Source organism: Panicum virgatum, chromosome 3K (assembly GCF_016808335.1).
Source record: "Panicum virgatum strain AP13 chromosome 3K, P.virgatum_v5, whole genome shotgun sequence".
In the NCBI taxonomy this organism is placed as follows: Eukaryota; Viridiplantae; Streptophyta; class Magnoliopsida; order Poales; family Poaceae; genus Panicum; species Panicum virgatum.
In genome coordinates this window covers 17,362,894-17,383,571 of record NC_053138.1, presented here as the reverse complement: position 1 = coordinate 17,383,571, position 20,678 = coordinate 17,362,894, and the positions used below count along the sequence as shown (strand labels likewise).

General features: G+C 47.0%; 2 protein-coding genes across 4 annotated transcripts; both read left to right on the top strand.

Moving 5' to 3' along the window:
• The first annotated feature begins 13,143 nt into the window (after positions 1-13,143).
• On the top strand, positions 13,144-16,786 carry LOC120697979 (protein IQ-DOMAIN 1-like). The gene is made up of 5 exons (XM_039981381.1): positions 13,144-13,669; positions 13,784-14,002; positions 15,645-15,758; positions 15,861-16,539; positions 16,574-16,786. The coding sequence occupies exons 1-4, from the start codon at positions 13,373-13,375 to the stop codon at positions 16,512-16,514; spliced, it is 1,284 nt and encodes a 427-aa protein (XP_039837315.1). The 5' UTR covers positions 13,144-13,372; the 3' UTR covers positions 16,515-16,539; positions 16,574-16,786.
• A 1,004-nt stretch (positions 16,787-17,790) lies between these two features.
• On the top strand, positions 17,791-20,431 carry LOC120697980 (probable cytokinin riboside 5'-monophosphate phosphoribohydrolase LOGL7). 3 transcript variants are annotated; one of them, XR_005684633.1, is made up of 7 exons: positions 17,791-18,107; positions 18,282-18,379; positions 18,488-18,518; positions 19,062-19,161; positions 19,234-19,304; positions 19,480-19,777; positions 19,891-20,431. XR_005684633.1 is itself a non-coding variant. In XM_039981383.1 (7 exons), the coding sequence occupies exons 1-7, from the start codon at positions 17,988-17,990 to the stop codon at positions 19,987-19,989; spliced, it is 663 nt and encodes a 220-aa protein (XP_039837317.1). In that variant the 5' UTR covers positions 17,794-17,987; the 3' UTR covers positions 19,990-20,431. The 3 variants fall into 3 exon arrangements, 2 of the variants coding, with proteins under 2 accessions (XP_039837316.1, XP_039837317.1); XM_039981383.1 differs by having other exon boundaries at positions 17,794-18,107; positions 19,634-19,777; XM_039981382.1 differs by having other exon boundaries at positions 17,793-18,107; positions 19,062-19,304; positions 19,634-19,777.
• Positions 20,432-20,678: the final 247 nt, after the last annotated feature.

Below are 20,678 nucleotides of genomic sequence, written 5' to 3'. Positions count from 1 at the left end.
ATCTTTAATATGCCTGTGTTGAAAAATTGTGGTTGTAATATCTCTGAACTCGCCTTCGTGCGGGGTATGCTTGTTCGATCCGAGAATCGGTGGTTGTATCGGGACGTTACCCGACAGACCAAAAATTGTTCCGTTTGAAGTGCGTTTAAGCTAATGTTGCCTTTATGGTGATGGTTTACGCACTTGAGCCGGGATAATTTAGGCGGTTCTGCCACAGCTGGTATCAGAGCTACAAGCATATACCAGAGGTGTTGGAACCTTAAAAATCGCTTTCCATATAAAATTGGAACCATAAAGAATTTCGGAAAACTACGTTGGATTCGTTAAGAGTTGTGTTTAGAACGTAAAGTCCTAGGGAATTTATGGGAATTACTAGGTGGTTATTTTTGTATGGTTTATGTTATCTGACTTCCAGCACTTTATATTTTGTCAAACCATACTCACAAGCAACTCTTAATTCTTGTAACGACGCACCTACGTGAGGTAAGATGGTAAGGATCCTCAGTCAGCTGAGGGAGTCTGACCTTCCCGTCGGTGATGCGAGCCGAACGCTGCCCTCAAGCAGTGGCTTACTTGAGGTGCTTCCAATATACCGACTATTAGTTGACTATATTGGGAGTAAAGTGTACTCAGTCAGCTGAGGGAGTCTGACCTTCCCGTCGGCGATGCGAACCGAACGCTGCGCTCAAGCAGTGACTTACTTGAGCTGCTGCCAATATACCGATCTCGGTCGACTATATTGGGAGTAAAGGAACTCGTGAATACGCCACTAAGTAGCGTATGTTAACGTTGGCCATACGGCGGAAATTGTATGGCTGCCGCTTCTATAGTGAGCGGTAATGTCTGGGAACGCTTTCATGAGTGCTGGCATGAAAGGTTCATTGGGGTTATATATTTATGTTCTGTCAATCTTATGCAGGTACGCTAACCACGATTCGATAAGATAAGAACGGTTAGAATGTATCGACTAGCTATATAGGGAGAGCCGTATTTATGTATGCCACCGTGCTAACCACGTAAGCCCAATGATAGTTGGCAATTGTTTATCTTGTGAGGAACGAACAGGACGTGCATGCATATCTAGTTGATGTTTGATTTGTTCCTAGTACTTGAAGTTGCTACATGAGCTTGTTAAGGAATTTCTAGTATGAATCCTTATAAGATAAGTGTTAGTGTGCTTAAAACATGAGTGAGTGAAACTCTGATGTTAGTAGCATATTAGTAAAATGCCTAGGTTTCCTTAGATGAAAAATATGGTTTCGAGTCATGCCTTCCTCCTAAGCCCCATCTTGTTGTTATAAGGATCTTTTCATTCCTTAGAATCTCAAATGATGAACCAGTACCGATTGTGGTTTATTATTCTTTGAGTTTGGAATCATATCATCTTGTGAATTAGAATCACATTTGTTTTACCGCAGTCTTCTTAAAGCTTTATTTGAGAAGTCTTGAGATAATTGTATTACTCACATTTGAATCCTTTTTGATTCAGATGGCGACTTGTTCCCAGATCTTTTGGGATGAGGAGGGAAATGCTCATACCGATTGTCTGTACTGGGAGGGTTTTCCGAGGATTCTTTGGGATTCACTTCGTATCTTCCACTACCCAGATCCACCCCAGTACACGGGACGCCAGTTTTCGGAGGACGGAATTAAGAAGAACAGAGTTAAGATGATCATTCCTCAGCACCCCACCTTGGAGTGGCCACCAATTGAGATTGAGGTGATTGGGTATCGTCTTGTGGATGCGTTTGAGAAAGCAGCTCTCAACGCTATCACCACTTTTTGTGAGCACCATCCCGAGGAGGTAGCAGCATATCCTATTGGTTTGTTTCCAGCAGTCAGTGCTGGCAATGCAGAGTGGCTGTTCAGGGTCACACACTTTGGGCACTTGATTGGTGATGTAGCGGATGAGACTATCGAGGCAGTAGTCAGATATATGAATGCCCAGTCTCACTACCAGATACTTCAGCAGCGACACATGGACCAGGTGATAGACTTGGCCCAGAGTTTTCAGCGAGGCCTTCGTCTGAAGGATATTCAGATTGGGGGACTTCAGGATGCCGTTGCTGGGAGGGACACTGCTATTGCACAGTTTGAGCATCAGGCTATGGAGTATGGTGCTGAGATAGAGCAGCGCAACACAGTTATCGGTTTTCTTCAGGCGCAGGTGAATGAGCTGCAAGCAGATTGGGCTGATGCTTTAGCACATGTTGGTATGCTCCAGGAGCAACTAGATGCCCCAGCTGAGCCGACAGCAGTAGAGGAGGACCCAGAGGAGATTGAGGGAGTATCTGACTTAGATTCAGAGCACGCACTTGCTGAGCCTAACCCTCAGCCGGACGACTCTTCTTCCGGTAGTGCCTCTTCTGTGGGCAACCTCGACGACTTCTAGGCGTCTTAGACTTGTCCTAGATAGTTGTGTTCTCTTGTTGTATCATATGTATATAGGGAAGATGTTATTGTAAAATAGCCTTAGGGAGGAGTACCACTTGCTGTATTATATGTGGTAAGGTTAAGCGATGTTAGGTTGTAAGAACAAGGCTGCTTTGGATGTAATATAAGTAGCGACTACCAGTTTGGAAATCATAATCTTTCTACTTAGCAAATCTCTTTATTTGTGCATCTTCACGCCGTTTGATGAATACAAGAGGTTGCAAATTTTTGTGGCATATGTGCTCATCAAATGTTAGCATGTTGAATCTGTGAGACTAAATTTTAGTCCAACCCCTTCTATGATCTCTGTTGTTTAGCAACATAGTACATAGCGATGAAGAGCGAATTGATAGATTATTTTCTTTACTCTTTGCTCTCAGCATTGAGTCTCTATACGATGAAGCATGAAGCTATCTAGCCGCTGACCAGTTTTGAATTTTTGTGGGTTGCACATTTATGTGTTGTGCACATTGTGCTACACCGCATCTAGTTACATTTTTTGCTGATTTTGTTTTATCCAAATGTATGATCATTATACGTACCATTGATTTTGGAAGCGAGAAATATGTATCTAATTGATGTCTTCCATGATTACAGATGGTTGGTCATACACGCGGAACTCCTGATGGCTTCGGTTGTGAAAATGGCAGTGGATCTCAGCAACCACCGCCACCCCCGTCGAATCTGGCCGAGTTAATGGCCATGCAAACAGAGCTGCTTCGCCAGCTAGTCCATGGGCAACAAAATCAGCCACGCCAACAGTATGGAGGAAGGGAGGCACAACCAGCGGGTTACCAGGAATTCTTTGGTACCCAACCTCCACTTTTCAGCAAAGCTGATGACCCATTGGATGCCGATGCTTGGCTTCGTACAATCAATTCCAAGTTTGCTTTGTTAGCGGTACCATGTTTTGATGCGAACAAGGCCCCCTTTGCCGCCCAACAGCTTCGCGGTCCTGCACGTATATGGTGGGATTAATTATTGTGAAATGCAGCCTGCTGAACATATCATATCTTGGGAGGAATTCAGAACTGCATTCAGATCACATCATATTCCGGAAGGACTAATTGAAAGAAAGTTGAATGAATTCTTGGCTCTAGATCAGGGAACCCGCACTGTTCTTCAATATGCACAGACCTTCAATCATCTGTGCCAATATGCGGGCCATCATGCTGATACTGATGCCAAGAAACGTGATCGTTTCCGTCGTGGCCTCAATACTAAGCTCAAAGAACGTTTAAACTTGGTTCAGCCCAATACCTATAATGAGCTGGTTAATATGGCCATTACACAGGAAGATTGTATTGCTGCACATCGTGCTGAGAAAAAGCGGAAGGCACCAACGGGACCCTCGAGTGCCCAGCCACCGAGGTATCGCCTGGTGCAAAATACTCCACCTAGGCCTCCACAAAGAAATGCCCCAGTGGGTAGGTTTGTCTTTAGGCCGCCTCAGCAACAAGGAGGATTCAGACCTCCAGTGCCTCAGCAACAGCAGCAGTTTAGCCCAAGGTCGAATGCCCCACAGTTCAATAGTGGGAATAGTAATAATCGATGTTTCAACTGCGGCAGTGCTTCTCATTTTGCCAAGAATTGTCCACAACCCAGAAGGAATAATCCAGGGCAAAACTCTAATCAGAACAACAACAACAACAACAACAACAACAACAACAACAACAACAACAAGGGCAAGGGCAAGAGGCAAATGGTGCAAGTCCGGCAAGGGCGAGTTAATTTCACTACTCTTGCAGACCTTCCAGCAGGAGCACCAGTTATGACGGGTACTTTCTCTATCCACAATAAACCCACAGTCATATTATTTGATTCTGGTGCAACGCATAGTTTTATAAGTGCCAAATTTGGAGCCAGATTAGGATTGGATTTTTGTCATACTAAGGGATCTTTTATGATAACAACCCCTGGTGGGAGGATAGCTTCCAATCAAATCACTACACATGTACCCCTTAAGTTGGGTAGTAAAGTGATAAAGACAGATTTGATTTTGTTGAATTTAGAAGGCATGGATGTTATTTTGGGCATGGATTGGATGACTAAACATAAAGTACTGTTAGATATCTCTTCCCGAGCTATCGAGATAGATTCACCACATCAAGGAGCCACCATACTCTATCTGCCGCAACGAGAGTGCATTAACTCTTGTGCTTATGCCACAAAAGAAATTAAACTTGAAGATATCCCTATCGTGTGGGAGTATGCGGATGTATTTCCAGAGGATTTACCTGGAATGCCTCCTGATAGGGACATCGAGTTTGTTATCGAACTTCAACCCGGTACCGCCCCTATTTCTAAGAGGTCGTACCGAATGCCTCCAAATGAATTAGCAGAATTGAAAGTCCAACTCCAAGACCTTCTTGACAAAGGTTTTATACGTCCAAGTTCTTCACCCTGGGGATGTCCAGCCCTGTTTGTGAAGAAGAAAGACAATAGTTTGAGGCTATGTGTTGATTATCGACCACTCAATGCGGTCACTATTAAAAACAAGTATCCTCTTCCCCGCATTGATATTCTGTTTGATCAGTTAGCTGGAGCTAAGGTTTTCTCTAAGATTGATCTTCGTTCTGGCTACCATCAAATAAAGATCAAGCCTTGTGATATTCCAAAGACTGCTTTCTCTACCAGATATGGACTATATGAATATTTGGTTATGTCTTTTGGTCTTACCAACGCCCCAGCATATTTTATGTACTTGATGAATTCAGTCTTCATGCCGGAGCTGGATAAATTCGTCGTGGTTTTCATTGACGATATCTTGATCTACTCCAAGAATGAAGAAGATCATGCTGAACATTTGCGTATCGTTCTCCAACGATTACGAGATCATCATCTTTATGCCAAATTCTCCAAGTGTGAATTTTGGTTGGACAGTGTGAAATTCTTAGGTCACACTATCTCCAGTGATGGTATATCTGTTGATCCAACTAAAGTACAAGAAGTGATGGATTGGGAATCTCCTATTTCAGTTCATCAAATTCGCAGTTTTCTTGGTTTAGCTGGATATTATCGTCGATTCATTACTGATTTCTCCAGAATAGCCAAGCCTATGACGGAGTTATTGAAGAAGGGAGTGAAGTTTGTTTGGAATGATAAGTGTGAAGAAGCTTTCCAAACTCTCAAAGCAAGATTAACTATCGCTCCAGTATTGTCTACACCGGACAGTACTAAACCTTTTGATGTCTATTGTGATGCGTCGGGTACGGGACTTGGTTGTGTGCTTATGCAGGACAACCGGGTTATCTCTTATGCATCAAGAGCTCTCCGGGATCATGAGAAGAATTATCCAACCCATGATCTAGAGTTAGCAGCTGTTATTCACGCTCTTAAGATTTGGAGACATCATCTTATGGGAACTCACTGTAATATTTACACTGACCATAAGAGCCTCAAATATATCTTTACTCAAGCTGATCTCAACATGAGGCAGAGACGCTGGCTAGAGTTAATAAAGGATTATGATCTAGAAGTGCACTATCATCCAGGAAAGGCTAATGTGGTTGCGGATGCACTCAGCCGCAAGTCACAATGCCATTGTCTATCTGTAGAACCATTCAATGAAACTCTATGCCAGGAAATGATGAAGTTAAACCTAGAAATGGTACCTCAAGGAAGTTTGAACCATATATCCCTTGAGCCTACACTTCATGATAGCATCATCATGGGGCAATTACATGATGAGGGTATCAAGGTCATCAAGGAAAAGTTATCACAAGGTGAAGCAAAGTATAAATGTTTCAGAGTGGATCATAGAGGAGTTTTATGGTTTGAATCTCGACTAGTTGTACCCAAGAATCATGAGCTTAGAAAGCAAATCCTTGATGAAGCACATCTTTCGAAATTTTCGATTCATCCCGGTGGTACCAAGATGTACCATGATCTCAAACAAAATTTCTGGTGGACTCGAATGAAAAGAGAGATCGCCAGATATGTTTCTGAGTGTGATGTCTGTCAAAGAGTTAAAGCTAGTCATTTGAAAGTAGCTGGTACTCTCCAACCTTTATCTATTCCATCCTGGAAATGGGAGGACATCAGTATGGATTTTATCGTTGGTTTACCCACTACTCCTCATAAGCATGATTCTGTTTGGGTAATCGTTGATAGACTTACCAAGACCGCTCATTTTATTCCTGTACACACCACTTATTCTGCCAAGAAGTACGCAGAGATTTATCTCGATCAGATTGTTCGTTTACATGGCATTCCAAAGACGATTATTTCTGATCGTGGGCCTCAGTTTATAGCACGTTTCTGGGAGCAAATGCAGGAATCCCTTGGAACAAAATTGATTCGTAGTTCAGCTTATCATCCACAAACAGATGGGCAAACTGAACGAATCAATCAAATCCTTGAAGACATGTTGAGGGCATGTGTTATTCAATATGGCAAGAATTGGGTTAAGTGCCTAGCACTGGCAGAGTTTTCTTACAATAACAGTTATCAATCCAGCTTGCAAATGGCACCATTTGAAGCATTATACGGTCGAAGGTGTCGAACTCCTTTGAATTGGTCCCAAGTTGGAGAACGCAAAACTTTTGGGCCAGATTTAGTCTCTGAGGCAGAGGAGCAAGTCAGAATTATTCAGGTTAATCTTAAAGCAGCTCAATCAAGACAGAAAAGTTATGCAGACAAAAGAAGAGATCCTTTGCAATTCGAGGTAGGAGACTTTGTATATTTGCGAGTATCTCCTACTAAAGGTGTTCAACGCTTTGGCTTAAAAGGGAAATTAGCACCCCGATATATCGGACCATTTGAAATTATCGAAACTTGTGGACCCGTTGCCTATCGACTTCGTCTTTCATCTCAGTTGGCCGCCGTTCATGATGTCTTCCATGTATCACAACTTCGGAAGTGCACCAGGGTACCTACTGAAATCCTTGAACCACAGGATATCGAGATTGAATCCGATCTATCTTATACGGAGTATCCAATCAAGATTCTTGACACAAAAGAAAGAAGTACTAGAAGGGAGAAAGTTAAAATGTACAAAATCCAGTGGAATCAGCATACTGTAGAAGAAGCTACTTGGGAAACTGAAAATTTTCTCCAAAGAAACTTTCCCGACTTTCTTAGAACCAGTCCAGGTACCAAGTCGTTGCACCCTTTTCTTACTATAATCTCGGGACGAGATTCCTGTTAGGGGGGAAGGCTGTAACACCCCGGGTGTTTACACAGTAATTAAATAGGTGTCTGCACAGTAATTGTGTTTGTTGCTATGCATCTTGTGCTTGAAATGCGTAAAAAGGATCTTTTTGTAATTATGAAAGGTTATATGTGTAATTATGATTTTATGCGAGGTCCTTTATAAAGTTATTTGTGTAATTATAGTTTTAGTGGAGGGTGTTTGTGCAAAATTTCAGTGCATTTAATGCATGGTAGTCATTTTGCTTGTAAGTCTACATTTGAAGTGATTTTGCATTGAAAAAGACAAAATTCCTAGAGTTTAAAATCCCTCTTGTGTTTTCAAAATTAGCTCTCTATCCTTTGGTCAAATAAATTTTTGCACAACATCAAAGTTGTAGCTCTTGAAAAATTGAACAACTTTCATGTTGGGCACTTTTTCATTTGAGCTTTGGTTTAAAAGTTATCGCTGTTTTACAGTGGGGTCCCTGGAACTTTTGGTAATTGCAAAACGAACCTTTTCTTCCACCTCAACCCCCTGCTCTGCTTCTCGCCGCCGGCCACCGACAGCGCCGCCGTGGAGCGCCTTCCCGGCTTTCCCGGCCATTACTTCGCCGTGCGCTGGCTCCCACGCGTCGCCGGCGAGCTCCTCCCCCTCCTGTTGCCTCGCGCTGGAGCCCCCACCCCTCGCCACGCACCCCCGCCGCGCCCAGAACCTCCCCGGCGGCCGCCACCGCGACGCCGCCGTGGAGAGCCCAAACCAGAGGCCCAGCTCTCGATCTTTCGCGCGCCTGAGCACTACAAGAACCCCAGGATTCGATTTCACTCGCTCCTTTGCTCTCTCCTCGCTCCCACGCTGCAGAACGCCACCGCCGCCCCGCTTGAACCCCGGCGAGCTCCACCCCACCGCGGAGCCGCCAACCCAGACCCGCTCCACCCCTACATCCCCCACCATTAGCACCGCCTCGACCTCGCGCAGCTCCCAGGCCATTTTCCCTCACCCGAACACCACCGGAGCCACCCCGCCGCCGTGCTCCGAGCCCGCAAGCCGCCGCTCGCCGTCGACACCCCCTCTCCGACCGCCCTAGCCTCGATTCCAAGCACCCAGAGGTGCGCCTTGAACCCGTGAGGCTCACGCACCCCTCCACCCTCGCCGCCGGTGAGCCCCTCGCCGGGAAACCGCCGGTCAAACCTCGCCTCCCCCTCTGACCCGACCCGAGGACCTTGGTTTTGAATTTGAGAAAGCTCAGGGGGTTGTCTGCGATGTCAGTGACTCAGAGGAATAGTGCTCTAAGGACTTGTTTGAAATAGTTTGATGTGATCTTTGAAATTCAATATCAATTTGTAGAAAATTCGTAAAATAGCAAATCTGGATGTTTTGGAATCCTCTTGAAGAGCTCTATGCAGTAGAACCAGAATATGTTAGGCTTTAGTTGCAAGTTTTTGCTGTAGATGTTGTTTTGTGTTACTAGGTGTATAAATACTTGTTCTTTAATCTTTTTCTTATCTGATGCTTGAAAGCTTGTATTGCTCTGAAATTTTGGTGGTAGTTTACTCTTGTTACACTAGCTTTACTATAAAAATTTCATGATCAGTTCTTTGTTGTAGCTATTTATTTGATTTAATCTTTGTTTAATAGACTTTATTCATGGTAAATAGTTTCTGTTCTTAATAAATCATGAAAATATTCCTGAGTGTTCTTCTGGAGTATGCTAGCTTGTTCAGGAAGTTTGAGCCTTAGTTCATGGCTAGATCAGGGGCTAAAATATAAATCTTGCTAATCTGTTGTCTGTTTTATTTATTTTCTCAGAATTATTTCGGTGTATATAAAATCATGAAAAATTCACAGTAGATTGATCTTATCTGTGTAGATCTCCTGTTAAATTTTGAGCTTCTGTTTTGATCTATTTTGATCTGTATAATTCAAGCTTGTACTAGGTGTTGCCGGCATAAATGATTTATTGTGATTAAATGATTACATGTCTTGACATGATTTTTGTAGGGTAGATTACTTTGTTCATGTTCTGTTTAGAGTAATTTTGGTAGATTTTATTATTGTTCGTACTCTAATTTGTTGATTTATTTACAAACCATGACTTAGTGGTATAGTAAATCACCACCACTCATTTTATGAAGTTAGTTAACTTCTTTTGTGCTGTTGATCTTGATGCCTTGTGTAGTTAAATTTGTTATTTAACTACTCTATAAACGATTGCCCATGTTTGTTTATAATGTTGTTCTTGCATTACATATAGATACGACTACTTTGTCAGACGGGACGTACGAGTTGATTCCGGAGTCTGACGGAGGTGATCTCGAAGCTCAAGTGAACACTGCGGAACTAACTGAAGCCCCGAACCAAAGTTCGGAAGAGCCTAGCGCTGAAATAGTTAGCAACTACCGAGAAGGCAAGCCCCGGACATAACCTATACTTCAAATTAATTTCATTTACTGTAATATTTTACTTGTGCATTTACAGTTCATAGGAGTTGAATTGAAACTCTAGATGCATGATCCTAGGAACCTATGTACTGAACACTAGACTTGAGTTCGAATAATTGCTAAGCTTATAGGACCGGTAAAAGTCGAGTGATTGCCTGTCACTCGCGAGCTTTATAGGAATTTCCTGTTTACTTTCTGTTATCAATATAAGGACTACGGACGGGGTTGTGTTCGATATCATGACCTTATGTGATACCCCGTCTGTGTTGATGAACTTGCTAAGGTCGCGGTGTGTGGTAGTGCTGGTTAAGTTTTTGAAAGTACTAGTCACATGCCGTAAATATGGTACGCGGCAAGCCTAGTAGCCGATTGGACCGGGGAGTGGATATACCTGACACTCTCTCTTAGAGATAGGTTTTATTTTATGTTGCGCAACACCACGACTTCTAGGGACAAGGGTGGACCGAGCACGGGTGGACCTTGGAGCCCTGTAGTCGGGGAGAGTGTTCCTATCCACAAGCCGGAAAGAAAGGTCAACGGTTGTTTGGGAATGACCCGACGGTATTCCAGACGTGTGTGCTAGGTTACCCTTGCAAGGTTGAATTTCGATTCAGAATCGTCCGCCTCTCACGATGAAATGAGACTGCTTGATCTCTTTGCCACACAGAGTAATAAGAGCAACAATATTCTTATTAATCTTGATGTTTGCTTAGAAGTTCCACCATGTTTGGTTAGTAGATGCATACATAGAATGGTTAATCAACTAGAATCTTGAAGCTAAAACTTGAAAGTAAGGACCTACTCTTTATTGCTTTTCAGCAAAGGAAAAACCAGAGCCTTACAAAGCCTTGCATAGTCTAGCTAAGGTGGGCTACTTATACCCGTTGTCGGTTAAGTCTTGTTGAGTATTAGAATACTCAGCCTTGCTGTTGAAACCCTTTTTCAGGTATGAGTTTTGAGGATCAGATCGCTAGCTTAACCTATCCTTGCTCGTTGCCTCCTGGCTGGTCCGTAGAGTGGGATACGTCTTCGGCCGGCAATGACTATGACGAGTGATACCATGCCTGGGCTAGCCTGGTATCCTTTTTGCGACGTGTTGTAGCTGTCGTGTTTTATCTTCCGCTGTTTTAAACTCTGATTCTACACTTATGTTTTTGTATAACTGTATTACTTAAGTTGGTTTTGTAATAATCTTTTGAACTGGTTTGTAATCTTTAATATGCCTGTGTTGAAAAATTGTGGTTGTAATATCTCTGAACTCGCCTTCGTGCGGGGTATGCTTGTTCGATCCGAGAATCGGTGGTTGTATCGGGATGTTACCCGACAGACCAAAAATTGTTCCGTTTGAAGTGCGTTTAAGCTAATATTGACTTTATGGTGATGGTTTACACACTTGAGCCGGGATAATTTAGGCGGTTCTGCCACACGGCCCAATCCCACAATCCCCCGCCGTTCAGGATGCAGGATTTTTTGGGTCAACCCAGTGACCCAAGACCCAATTCATAATTAGTAGGGTAAAAACTCTATAGAGCCAATTCAAAAGTAATTTGGTGCAATAACTGGTTTACAAAATGGGTTGTCGGGTTACCCAAAACACAAGAGAAACATAGCTTCTTCTCTCTCCCCGACACACGTCCTGCGCTCCTCTAACCAATTCCTCTGCTCGCGTTGCTAGCTAGCAGCACCACCGTCGTCCATAGCTTTCTCCGGCGTACCCCTGTCCGTGCTCTCTCGTCTAGTTAGGATTGGCACGTGCGATGGTCGTGCACCGGCCCGAGTTACGCACCTCCCTTGTTCGCACGGGATACAATTTCGGCAGCGCCTATGCTCGTGCCCTCGAGCTCGGCGGTAGCAGCAGCGGCAACCTCTCGACGGAGTCCCATGTCATGGACGTGCCGGTACTCAGGGGATCAGGTTCTCGAGCAAGGAAAACGTCCTTTTAGATGTTGGGCCATGTGGACATCGGCATCCGGTTCCGCAGCACCGGCAGTGTGGCGTCGTTGTTCACCATGTACTTCAGCAGGAAGCGGTCGTCGAGGAACATCATGGCGGCGAAGTTGGCCTCCCCGACGCCCTCCACCAAGGGGTCGTCGACGTTGTAGCAGCCGCGAGCAGTCCCCGCCGCTGAGCGCATCCTATCGTGCACCTCTACCGTCGAGCGCCCGGAGCTCCAGCAGAGGTAGTACGCCGCCGCGAGCTTGACCTCCTCCATCTTCTGCAGGCGCGATGCGCCGATGGCCACCACGCCTTGCGCGATGTAGCGGCCGCTGTCTCGATCCTCCGAAGGCCGCGCGAGAACCGGTGGATCTTGGTCTCCGCATTTGCGAACCCGGCCTCGTGGTTCTTCTCTGTCATTGCTGCCGAGCTGGGGAGATATGCAAAGTTTTGAGTAACCCGATGAGTTTTGGGTAACTTTTTGGGTCAACTCATTACGCAGACGCTTTCCATTGAGTTGAATGGGTTGAGCACTGGTTGGTCCAAAATCAACCCTTTTTTTAAATTAAAAATCAACCCACTTGTATCCTGAATTCCCATACATGGGGGCGACGGTGAGGGGATAAACAAACAGTGACGTGGCATGTGTAGGTGCTCCTGCCACGCGTCGATCCCATGGCTCGCTTGGAGTTGAGCTCGCTGCTCTGGCTACTCGAGCCAGTCAGCTCCGGCCACGAATTTCCACGCGATCGCCGTCGTGTCGTGTCAGCTCCGTCGTCGGGTCGGTAGTCGGTACTCGGCACACGAGAACTCACCAAACCAGCCGTGGACCACACGCGCATCTAGCTACTCCCTGACGTATGGGCCATTTTCTCCCAAACCAGGCATCTCGGGCCCATATCCCTAGAAAGCCCCTACCTTTCTCGAAGCCCAACGCGCGGAAAGCCAGCAAGGTCGAGCCCGGGAACCGCCAAGCCGCCGTTCCGTTCCGTTCGCCTGACCGCATGACGAGTGGGCCCATGATCCCCAGTCCACACGCCAGTGGCAGCACCGCGGATCCCGTCGCCTTTGCCGGTTGCTGCTCGCCGCCGTTCGAAATTTGAATCCCCACGAGCCAAGAACGGTTTGTTCCCGTCCTCTCCACGTCGTGGCCGGAAAAGGACAACGGCTACCTCCTCCACTACCCCCCAGGCCCCCACTACTTCTTCTTCTTCCTCCTCCTCCTCCACTACCCCCACGTCGTTGCTTCTCCTTCCATTTTGTCGCGTCCCGTCTCGCCTCCACTTCTTCTTCCTCTCCTCCTGCTTCTCCAGACCTCTTTACTCTCCCACCTTGACCACTGCCCCCACACAACCCAGCGGAAGCTTCTGTGGAGCAGAGGAATAAGGGGGTTGCATTGCACCTTGACCTCGCATTGCATTGGGCGGGGTCGATGGGGGCGTCGAGCAAGTGGATCAAGTCGCTGGTGGCCCTCAAGGCGCCGGAGAAGGCGGCGGGGCACAAGGGCGGGCGCAAGTGGCCCCGGCTGTGGCGGAGCTCGTCGTCCTCCGCCGCGTCCAGGGCCAGCGCCGGCGAGGGCGGCGCGCTGGCGTCGGAGGCGTCCTCGGCGTCGGCCGACTCGTTCAGCTCGGTGCTCGCGGCCGTCGTCCGCGCGGCGCCCAGGGACTTCCGGCTCATCAGGCAGGAGTGGGCCGCCGTCCGCATCCAGACCGCCTTCCGCGCGTTATTGGTAGCGCCCGAATTCCTTCTCCGTTTGGTACCATACTGCTACTTGGACGTGATGCGATCTTGACTCTTCTTACGCATCTGTGCTGCTATGTGGCGGCGCGCGTGACGTGAGCAGGCGAGGCGGGCGCTGAAGGCGCTGAGGGGCATCGTGCGGCTGCAGGCGCTGGTGCGCGGCCGGCTCGTGCGGAGGCAGCTGGCCGCCACGCTCAAGTGCATGCACGCGCTGCTGCGGGTGCAGGAACGCGCCAGGGAGCAGCGGGCGCGCTCCACCGCGGACGGCGGCGGTTCCCTGGACGCGCTCAACGGCCGTGCCACTTCTACCAAAGACGCTGAGGTACATGGAACGCACCATGATGCACTTGTCTGCTTTTTAACTTTTCTTAGGGTTAGGACGTGCAATGCTATTATTTCTAGGGGAAGAAATTGCAGTGTTAGACCCAAGGTATAAAATCGCGGGCTAAGACGTTTAGCGGAAGCCCTTCCAAAAAGCTAAAAGAGCTGTAGCGAAAGCTATAGCGGAGCTATCCATTTAGCGGTTTGCAAAAAAAATATGCATAATGTGGCCAATAACATCAGTAATGCAACCAATTTCAGCAAATTTTTCATAGTCATACGTCCATAATACATATAAAATTAGAAGCATCATTGGTCTAACATTCTAAAATAGACTCAACACGTCTCTTGACTGCCTAACTGTGCCCGTGATGCTTTATCTATGGTCCACCCTAATTATATTGATTCTTTATTTTTTTTGGCTACATCTTTAGCGGAAGTAGCGGACATTTATTATCACTAAATCCTATAAAAAAAACCCTATAGCGGACATAGCGGACAAATATTGTATAGCGTAGCGGGAGATCTCTTAAAAAACTAATAGCGGACAATAGCGAGCTATTAGCGGGCTATTTTGTACCTTGGTTAGACCCAAAATGGTTTATGATTAGCTGCTACTAGGTTGCACAGGAACTTCCCCTTTTATGTTGATACCGGTGGATAGCTAAGTGTCACCTGTCATTGAGGAAAAATTTGATCGCACAACAAAATTTCCAATGATGGAATTCGGTTGACAGTGTTGTTGGAGTGTTGTAGGGTCTCTTTTTGCAATGTTGCTTAGTGTAACTAACAGTGTCACATGGACAGATGTAGTTGAATTCCCTGATTGCCTTCCACTCAGATTTTGTTATGGACTTGTTCAAAATAAAGACAGATTATTATAATAAAACTTTGATCTAACTTTAATTTGTAGTGTTTGAAAGCTAATAATTGCACATTTGAAGTTTAGACGCCCTGAGTTAATCATGGACTGCAGAGATCATTTTGAAGTATTGGAGCTTGTAAAATTCGAATCTTGAATTCCCATTGTGCTACTGTTGATACTTTTTTTTTGAAGGGAAACAGGAGGGGCTCTACTGTTGATACTTTGACTATTCGAATTTCGAAAGCTTTTCATATGGTTGTTTTACATTTATTATTTCCTTATTATGGAGAAAGGGACGTGAGAGTTGATATGGTGGGTTGCTTTTACCTGAAAGGGACTTGCATCAGTATAAGACTGATATTGACAATTAAGCTTCCTTTATTTTGAGTAATGATTGAGTCCATTAAGATTGTTTCTTGCTCTTTCAGAATGATAATATGTGTTTGAATCAGTATTTTTGTAGTGACGCTGTTAGTTAAGAAAAGGTATGGTGATAACACCAATAATGCCTTTTCAAATTAGGCACTGCTCGCCCAAGTCTCAAGTTCATACTTCTTCTTCTTCTTAATATATTGATGCGTAGCACTCCTGCGCATTCGAGAGAAAAAAAAGTCTCAAGTTCATACTACAGTTGCACGTAGATAAAAAAAGAATGAGTTCACACTACAGTATGCTCTGCTATGAATTGTCGTTGGTTACATGAGAAGCATACATGCTTCGTTGTGGTTGAGTAGCAATGTGACTTTGCAAAGATTTTTTGACATTTGTCAAATTGCAGGAACAATGGTGCCACCGTCAAGGTTCTTTTGACGAAGTAAAATCAAAATTACACATGAAGCATGAAGGTGCAGCAAAGAGACAAAGGGCAATTGCCTATGCTCATTTTTATCAGGTATATGTTGCAGCAATACCTGTTTTCGAGGCCCTTGTCCTAGTAATACTTGGAGCACTAATACAACAGGCCTTTATAACATGTTGAGCATGTTTCTTTCAGCATCGGAGTTCAAAATACAGCGGGAGACCAAGCTCTCCTGCTAACTGTGTTAGAAGCCATGAGTCTAATAGGTGCAATCACAACTTGAGTTACTTAGAAGGATGGATGGCAACTAAACCATGGGAAACCAGACTTATGGAGCCAAATCATACCGACTCGCAGTTCGCAAAGAACTGCGAGGATCTGAACCTGGCTGCCTCTAAGCATTCTGATGCTAGCTCGGTGAAAATCAGAAGGAACAATGTCACAACCAGGGTAGCAGCAAAGCCTCCTTCAGTGCTGTCTGCCTCTTCCTCTGACTTTGTGTATGAGGAGAGCTCTCCGTCAACATCCTCAGTGACTCCAGTGTCTGCTACCACCAGCATCTTAGCATCAGAAGCAAGATCAGACAGTGGCCATGTCGGAGGACCAAACTACAGGAACTTGACCAAGTCTGCCAAAGCAAGGCTAAATGGTTGCAGCAGCCACAGAGGGTCATTCCAGCGACAGCGATCCGAGGACATGACCAGGGTGGCGCTCTCTCCAATCGACACCCAAAGCAACGCTGGCTCGGAGATTTCAGTGACCTCAAAGAGACTGAGCAGCTTGTCTTTGAAAGGCCGAAGCATGATGAGAAGCTTGGACAAGGAGAATGACGATATCCTGGCTCCTTGATCAATGTGCAACAAAACTTAACCCAATATATATATATATATATATATATATATATATATATATATATATATCTTCCAGCTATCATCCTAGTTTATTGTCAGTTGTACACATCCAATCGATGTTCAACTCTTGATTCGCTTCTACCGATAAATTATGTACTTAGGGTTCAAAAGGGAGACATGTGAAAGCTTAAGCCGTTATATATCTCCACCTGCTGTCTTGTGTAAAATAAGATCTGGTTCTAATTACAGTCGCGCTGGATGTTGATAGTATCTTGCGCTGGGTCACCAAAAGCCTGAATAAGAAATTCTGGGACGATGAGAATGACGCGAGGTTTCTCTTGTCTCTTTTGGCACATAATCGGTGTGTCATCTTCCCTGAAGATCTCATGACACGTCCTGGGAGATCGTCCAATCGCCCAAACAATTGTTCGTAACATTCTGATTGGCCGGCTCATATATGATGGCCTCATCAGGATCGACCGGTGAAACATTTGCCGCATCTGCGATTGGTACCTGTAGTGGCGATCGTCTCCTTGACTTGTTTAATCTCTCCCATTTGTTTGACTAAAGTGCAGGCACATTAATCCGGTCCACATTGCTTGTCAAAATCTAGGCCTTTTGTAATAATCTGTAGCGATCGATGATGGAGCGATAGAGTGTGGGGAAGAAAATCTGCGGCCGATGGGATTTTGCGGCGCCGCTCTGCTCATAGTGCTGTACCACTCCTGGCCAGGGCACAGGCGGCGGAAAGGGACGTGCCGAAAGCTACGGTTTGCCGAAACCCACACGGCCACACTATTAACCGCGCCCAACTCTGCCGGGTAATTTTGGTTTGGGGGGGGGGGGGGGGGGGGGGGGGGGGTAAACTCTGAACTCAGGACTCTGATGGTGCCTGCCCCCCTGATGGCAACCCTTCATGGGAAGGAGCAGCTTTTTTCTTGGCGATCATCTGAAACGCTACAGGACGCCGTCGTGAGGCTTGGAGCGCCGCGGCCGGCCGCGGGGGTGTGGACGGCCGGGATGGCTCGCCGTTTGGGCAGCGCAGGGAGACACGGGCGGATGGTCCAGACGCGCGGAACAGTGCCGGCGCCATGCATGCCGCCATCGGGAGGCAGGCAGCGGCGCAAAGATTCTCGGGGACGGTGAGGGGGACAATTCAGAGTTACCGGGCTTTCCGGCGGGCCCGGCCGGTGCGGTGACCGCGAAAATGACAGCGGCGGACGAGGAGCGGTGCGTTTGACCCACCGGGATTAAAAGGGAGGGCGTGCGATCGATTACATCACCGCCTTAATACCGCGCGCCATCACTTGGGAGCTCTGCCGGAAAGGGAGGGGCGCTGGGGATAACGCACGCGCAGCCAAACACGGCACCACCGAGCCAGCGAGCGAGCACCTGCGGGCGCCCACGAGCTGAGCGAGTTCTTCCTCCCCAGCGCAGCACGGCTAGCTAGCTAGCTGCGTGGCCGGTCGACATGGGCGACGGAGCGGCCGCCGTGCCTTGCAGGTTCCGCACGATCTGCGTCTTCTGCGGCAGCAGCGCCGGACACCGGAAGGTGTTCGCGGATGCCGCGCTCGAGCTCGGCCACGAGCTGGTGAGTGCGTGCGTGCGTGCGTACATGGCAGCGTGGAGCTCTCCTCGCCGCGCTCGGCCGGCGCGCCAGGACGACGCCGGCTGGCCTGCCCGCGCCGTTGTTTTCTTGGATTTTTTTAGTTCTTTGGTAGGTGAGCGTCGTGCGCGTGCCTTTTTCCCTTGTTGCATCTCGTAGGTGCGGAGGGGCATCAGCCTGGTCTACGGCGGCGGCAGCATCGGGCTGATGGGCGTGATTGCGCGGACGGTTCGCGACGGCGGCTACCATGTCCTTGGGTAGCTACTGCCTACTGCACAAATTACACTCTTTTCTCTGCACCCCGTTTAGAAGAAGGCTCTTATCTGATGTGGGAGCCGGTGTTTCTGTTTGCCTTTTGTTCACAGGGTGATTCCTAAAGCGCTCATGCCTATTGAGGTAGTGTGCAGTTTCTTTACTCTGATTTAGTGATTTCTGTTCATGGTATTGTACCTGTTTCAGAGCGTAGGGATGCGTATATTTTGTTCAGCTGATCAGGCCCTTTTGCTTAGGGTGGTATGCAGTGCAATGATGCGTGCTGGTGTGATCCGTGTAGCGTTTGGATCAAATTTAGGCATGTCCCATTCATAATTCAGCTTTAGCTAGGAATGGATTCAGTGAACGACAGTTGAGCTTTCTATTCTTTCTTGTCGTACCGTTTTGTCGCCCTTTTGAATTGTTCTACTTTGCTAATGACGTACGTGAAGGCAAACCCATTGTCCTTGGTCAAGCTAGGACTTGGTATTTGTAGCAGTGGGCTCCTACCTTGTTAGGGAGTTAGGTTGGTATGACACAATTTGGAGCTTTAGGTTTAGTTGATTCCTGAATTCAGTACTGCAAATGCCAACTAGACTTGTGCTGTTTTTTTCCCCCGGCAGGGAAGTGTACTCTGTATACTCTGTAATCCGTACTGACATTTGTACATGGGTCTCTTTTAAACAGATTTCAGGTGAAAGTGTAGGAGAAGTGAAGGTTGTAGCCGACATGCATCAGAGGAAGGCTGAGATGGCTCGCCAATCTGAAGCGTTCATCGCTCTCCCAGGTGCCAGATATTCAGACGATTTCCTGCTTTCATTACGATATTTCAATATAACTTGCTTACAATTTGTATCAGGTGGGTATGGAACAATGGAGGAGTTGTTGGAGATGATAACTTGGTGCCAACTTGGAATTCATGACAAACCAGTAAGTACACTGATACACATCTACAGGAGTACTAGGCTGATAGATGTATACACACATGGTTACCTAGCAAAACAGCAGCAAGCGCTCTCTCTCTCTCTCTCTCTCTCTCTCTCTCTCTCTCTCTTGAAATACATCAGCAGCAAGCTCTTTTCAAACGAATTAAGGCGTCCTACAGGTTGGCTTGCTGAATGTCGATGGTTACTACGACCCGCCTCTCTCTCTCTCTCTCTCTCTCTCTCTCTCTCTCTCTCTCTCTCTCTCTCTCTCTCTCTCTCTCTCTCAATACATCAGCAGCAAGCTCTTTTCAAACGAATTAAGGCGTCCTACAGGTCGGCTTGCTGAATGTCGATGGTTACTACGACCCGCTGATTGCTCTGTTTGAAAAGGGGGCAACGGAGGGTTTCATCAACCCTGACTGCAGGCAAATATTTGTTTCTGCACCAACCGCAAGCGAGCTGCTGACAAAGATGGAGGTAACAACTAACTAATTTAACTGCAAATCCCTTTTCAGGTTAACCTATATTACGCTTTTGTTGACACTTCTCACTAAACTTTGAACAATTACCATGTCCCTGTCCGTGCTCAGCAATACACCCGGTTGCACCAGGAGGTAGCCCCGGCAACGAGCTGGGAGATCTCGGAGCTCGGCTACGGGAAAGGCGGCGCACCGGCAGAAGACTCGTAGAACTCCCATCACCTGAAGCTGAAGCGAAGCTCTGCCCACTGACGCTGCATTTGTTTTCCCCGCTATTTCCTCAAGTCTCCAAACCACTCAACTAGGTATCGGCGCGAGCTCGGGGCGGTTTCTTGTCCGGATCCATCAGGAAATCGCCCCCCTCCTCGTGTTCTCGCCACTCGCAGTTTGAAGTTTGATTGCTCGGTTCTGTAAGCTGCCGCGCCTCTTTCGGGGTGTGGCGTGTATGTGTGTGTGGTCACTGTGGAAACAGAATCTGCCCGGGCCGGGGCAGCAGCACGGAAGCGGCAGCCCTGCCCCGACGACGTCACAGGTGAGCGGCCGACTGATTGGGCCTGCGTGTACTCATTGCCGGAGCCTTCTTTTGGTTAAAAAACGGTGGTGATGTGAGATGGATAGATGGATCAAATGGATGGGTTCATGATTCGTGCTCGCTCGGGGATCCTGTCGCTTTGCCTTTTCTGGGGGTGGGAGGGAGCGTGTGTACTTCGCTGTCTGGGAGGAAGGGGGTGTGGGCCGTGTGGCTGGCGCCTTCTTTTCTGCCGTGCCGCGTGTTTGTTTGGCGTGTCTCGTAACCTTGGTCTTTGGTGGCTGATGACAACGTGCACGATATGGAAAGCGGGTGCTTTGCTGCTGCTTTCCTTTTTTGCTTGGAATTTTGGGGCCGGCCCGGGGGGTGC

Bases quoted from the DNA above. Each gene is read 5' to 3' on its own strand.
- LOC120697979 (XM_039981381.1), top strand. From the start codon at position 13,373: ATGGGGGCGTCGAGCAAGTGGATCAAGTCGCTGGTGGCCCTCAAGGCG. The intron at 13,670-13,783 runs GTAGCGCCCGAA...TGACGTGAGCAG, and splicing joins CCGCCTTCCGCGCGTTATTG to GCGAGGCGGGCGCTGAAGGC. The intron at 15,759-15,860 runs GTATATGTTGCA...TGTTTCTTTCAG, and splicing joins CCTATGCTCATTTTTATCAG to CATCGGAGTTCAAAATACAG.
- LOC120697980 (XM_039981382.1), top strand. From the start codon at position 17,988: ATGGGCGACGGAGCGGCCGCCGTGCCTTGCAGGTTCCGCACGATCTGC. The intron at 18,380-18,487 runs GTAGCTACTGCC...TTTTGTTCACAG, and splicing joins GGCGGCTACCATGTCCTTGG to GGTGATTCCTAAAGCGCTCA. The intron at 19,778-19,890 runs GTAACAACTAAC...GTCCGTGCTCAG, and splicing joins AGCTGCTGACAAAGATGGAG to CAATACACCCGGTTGCACCA.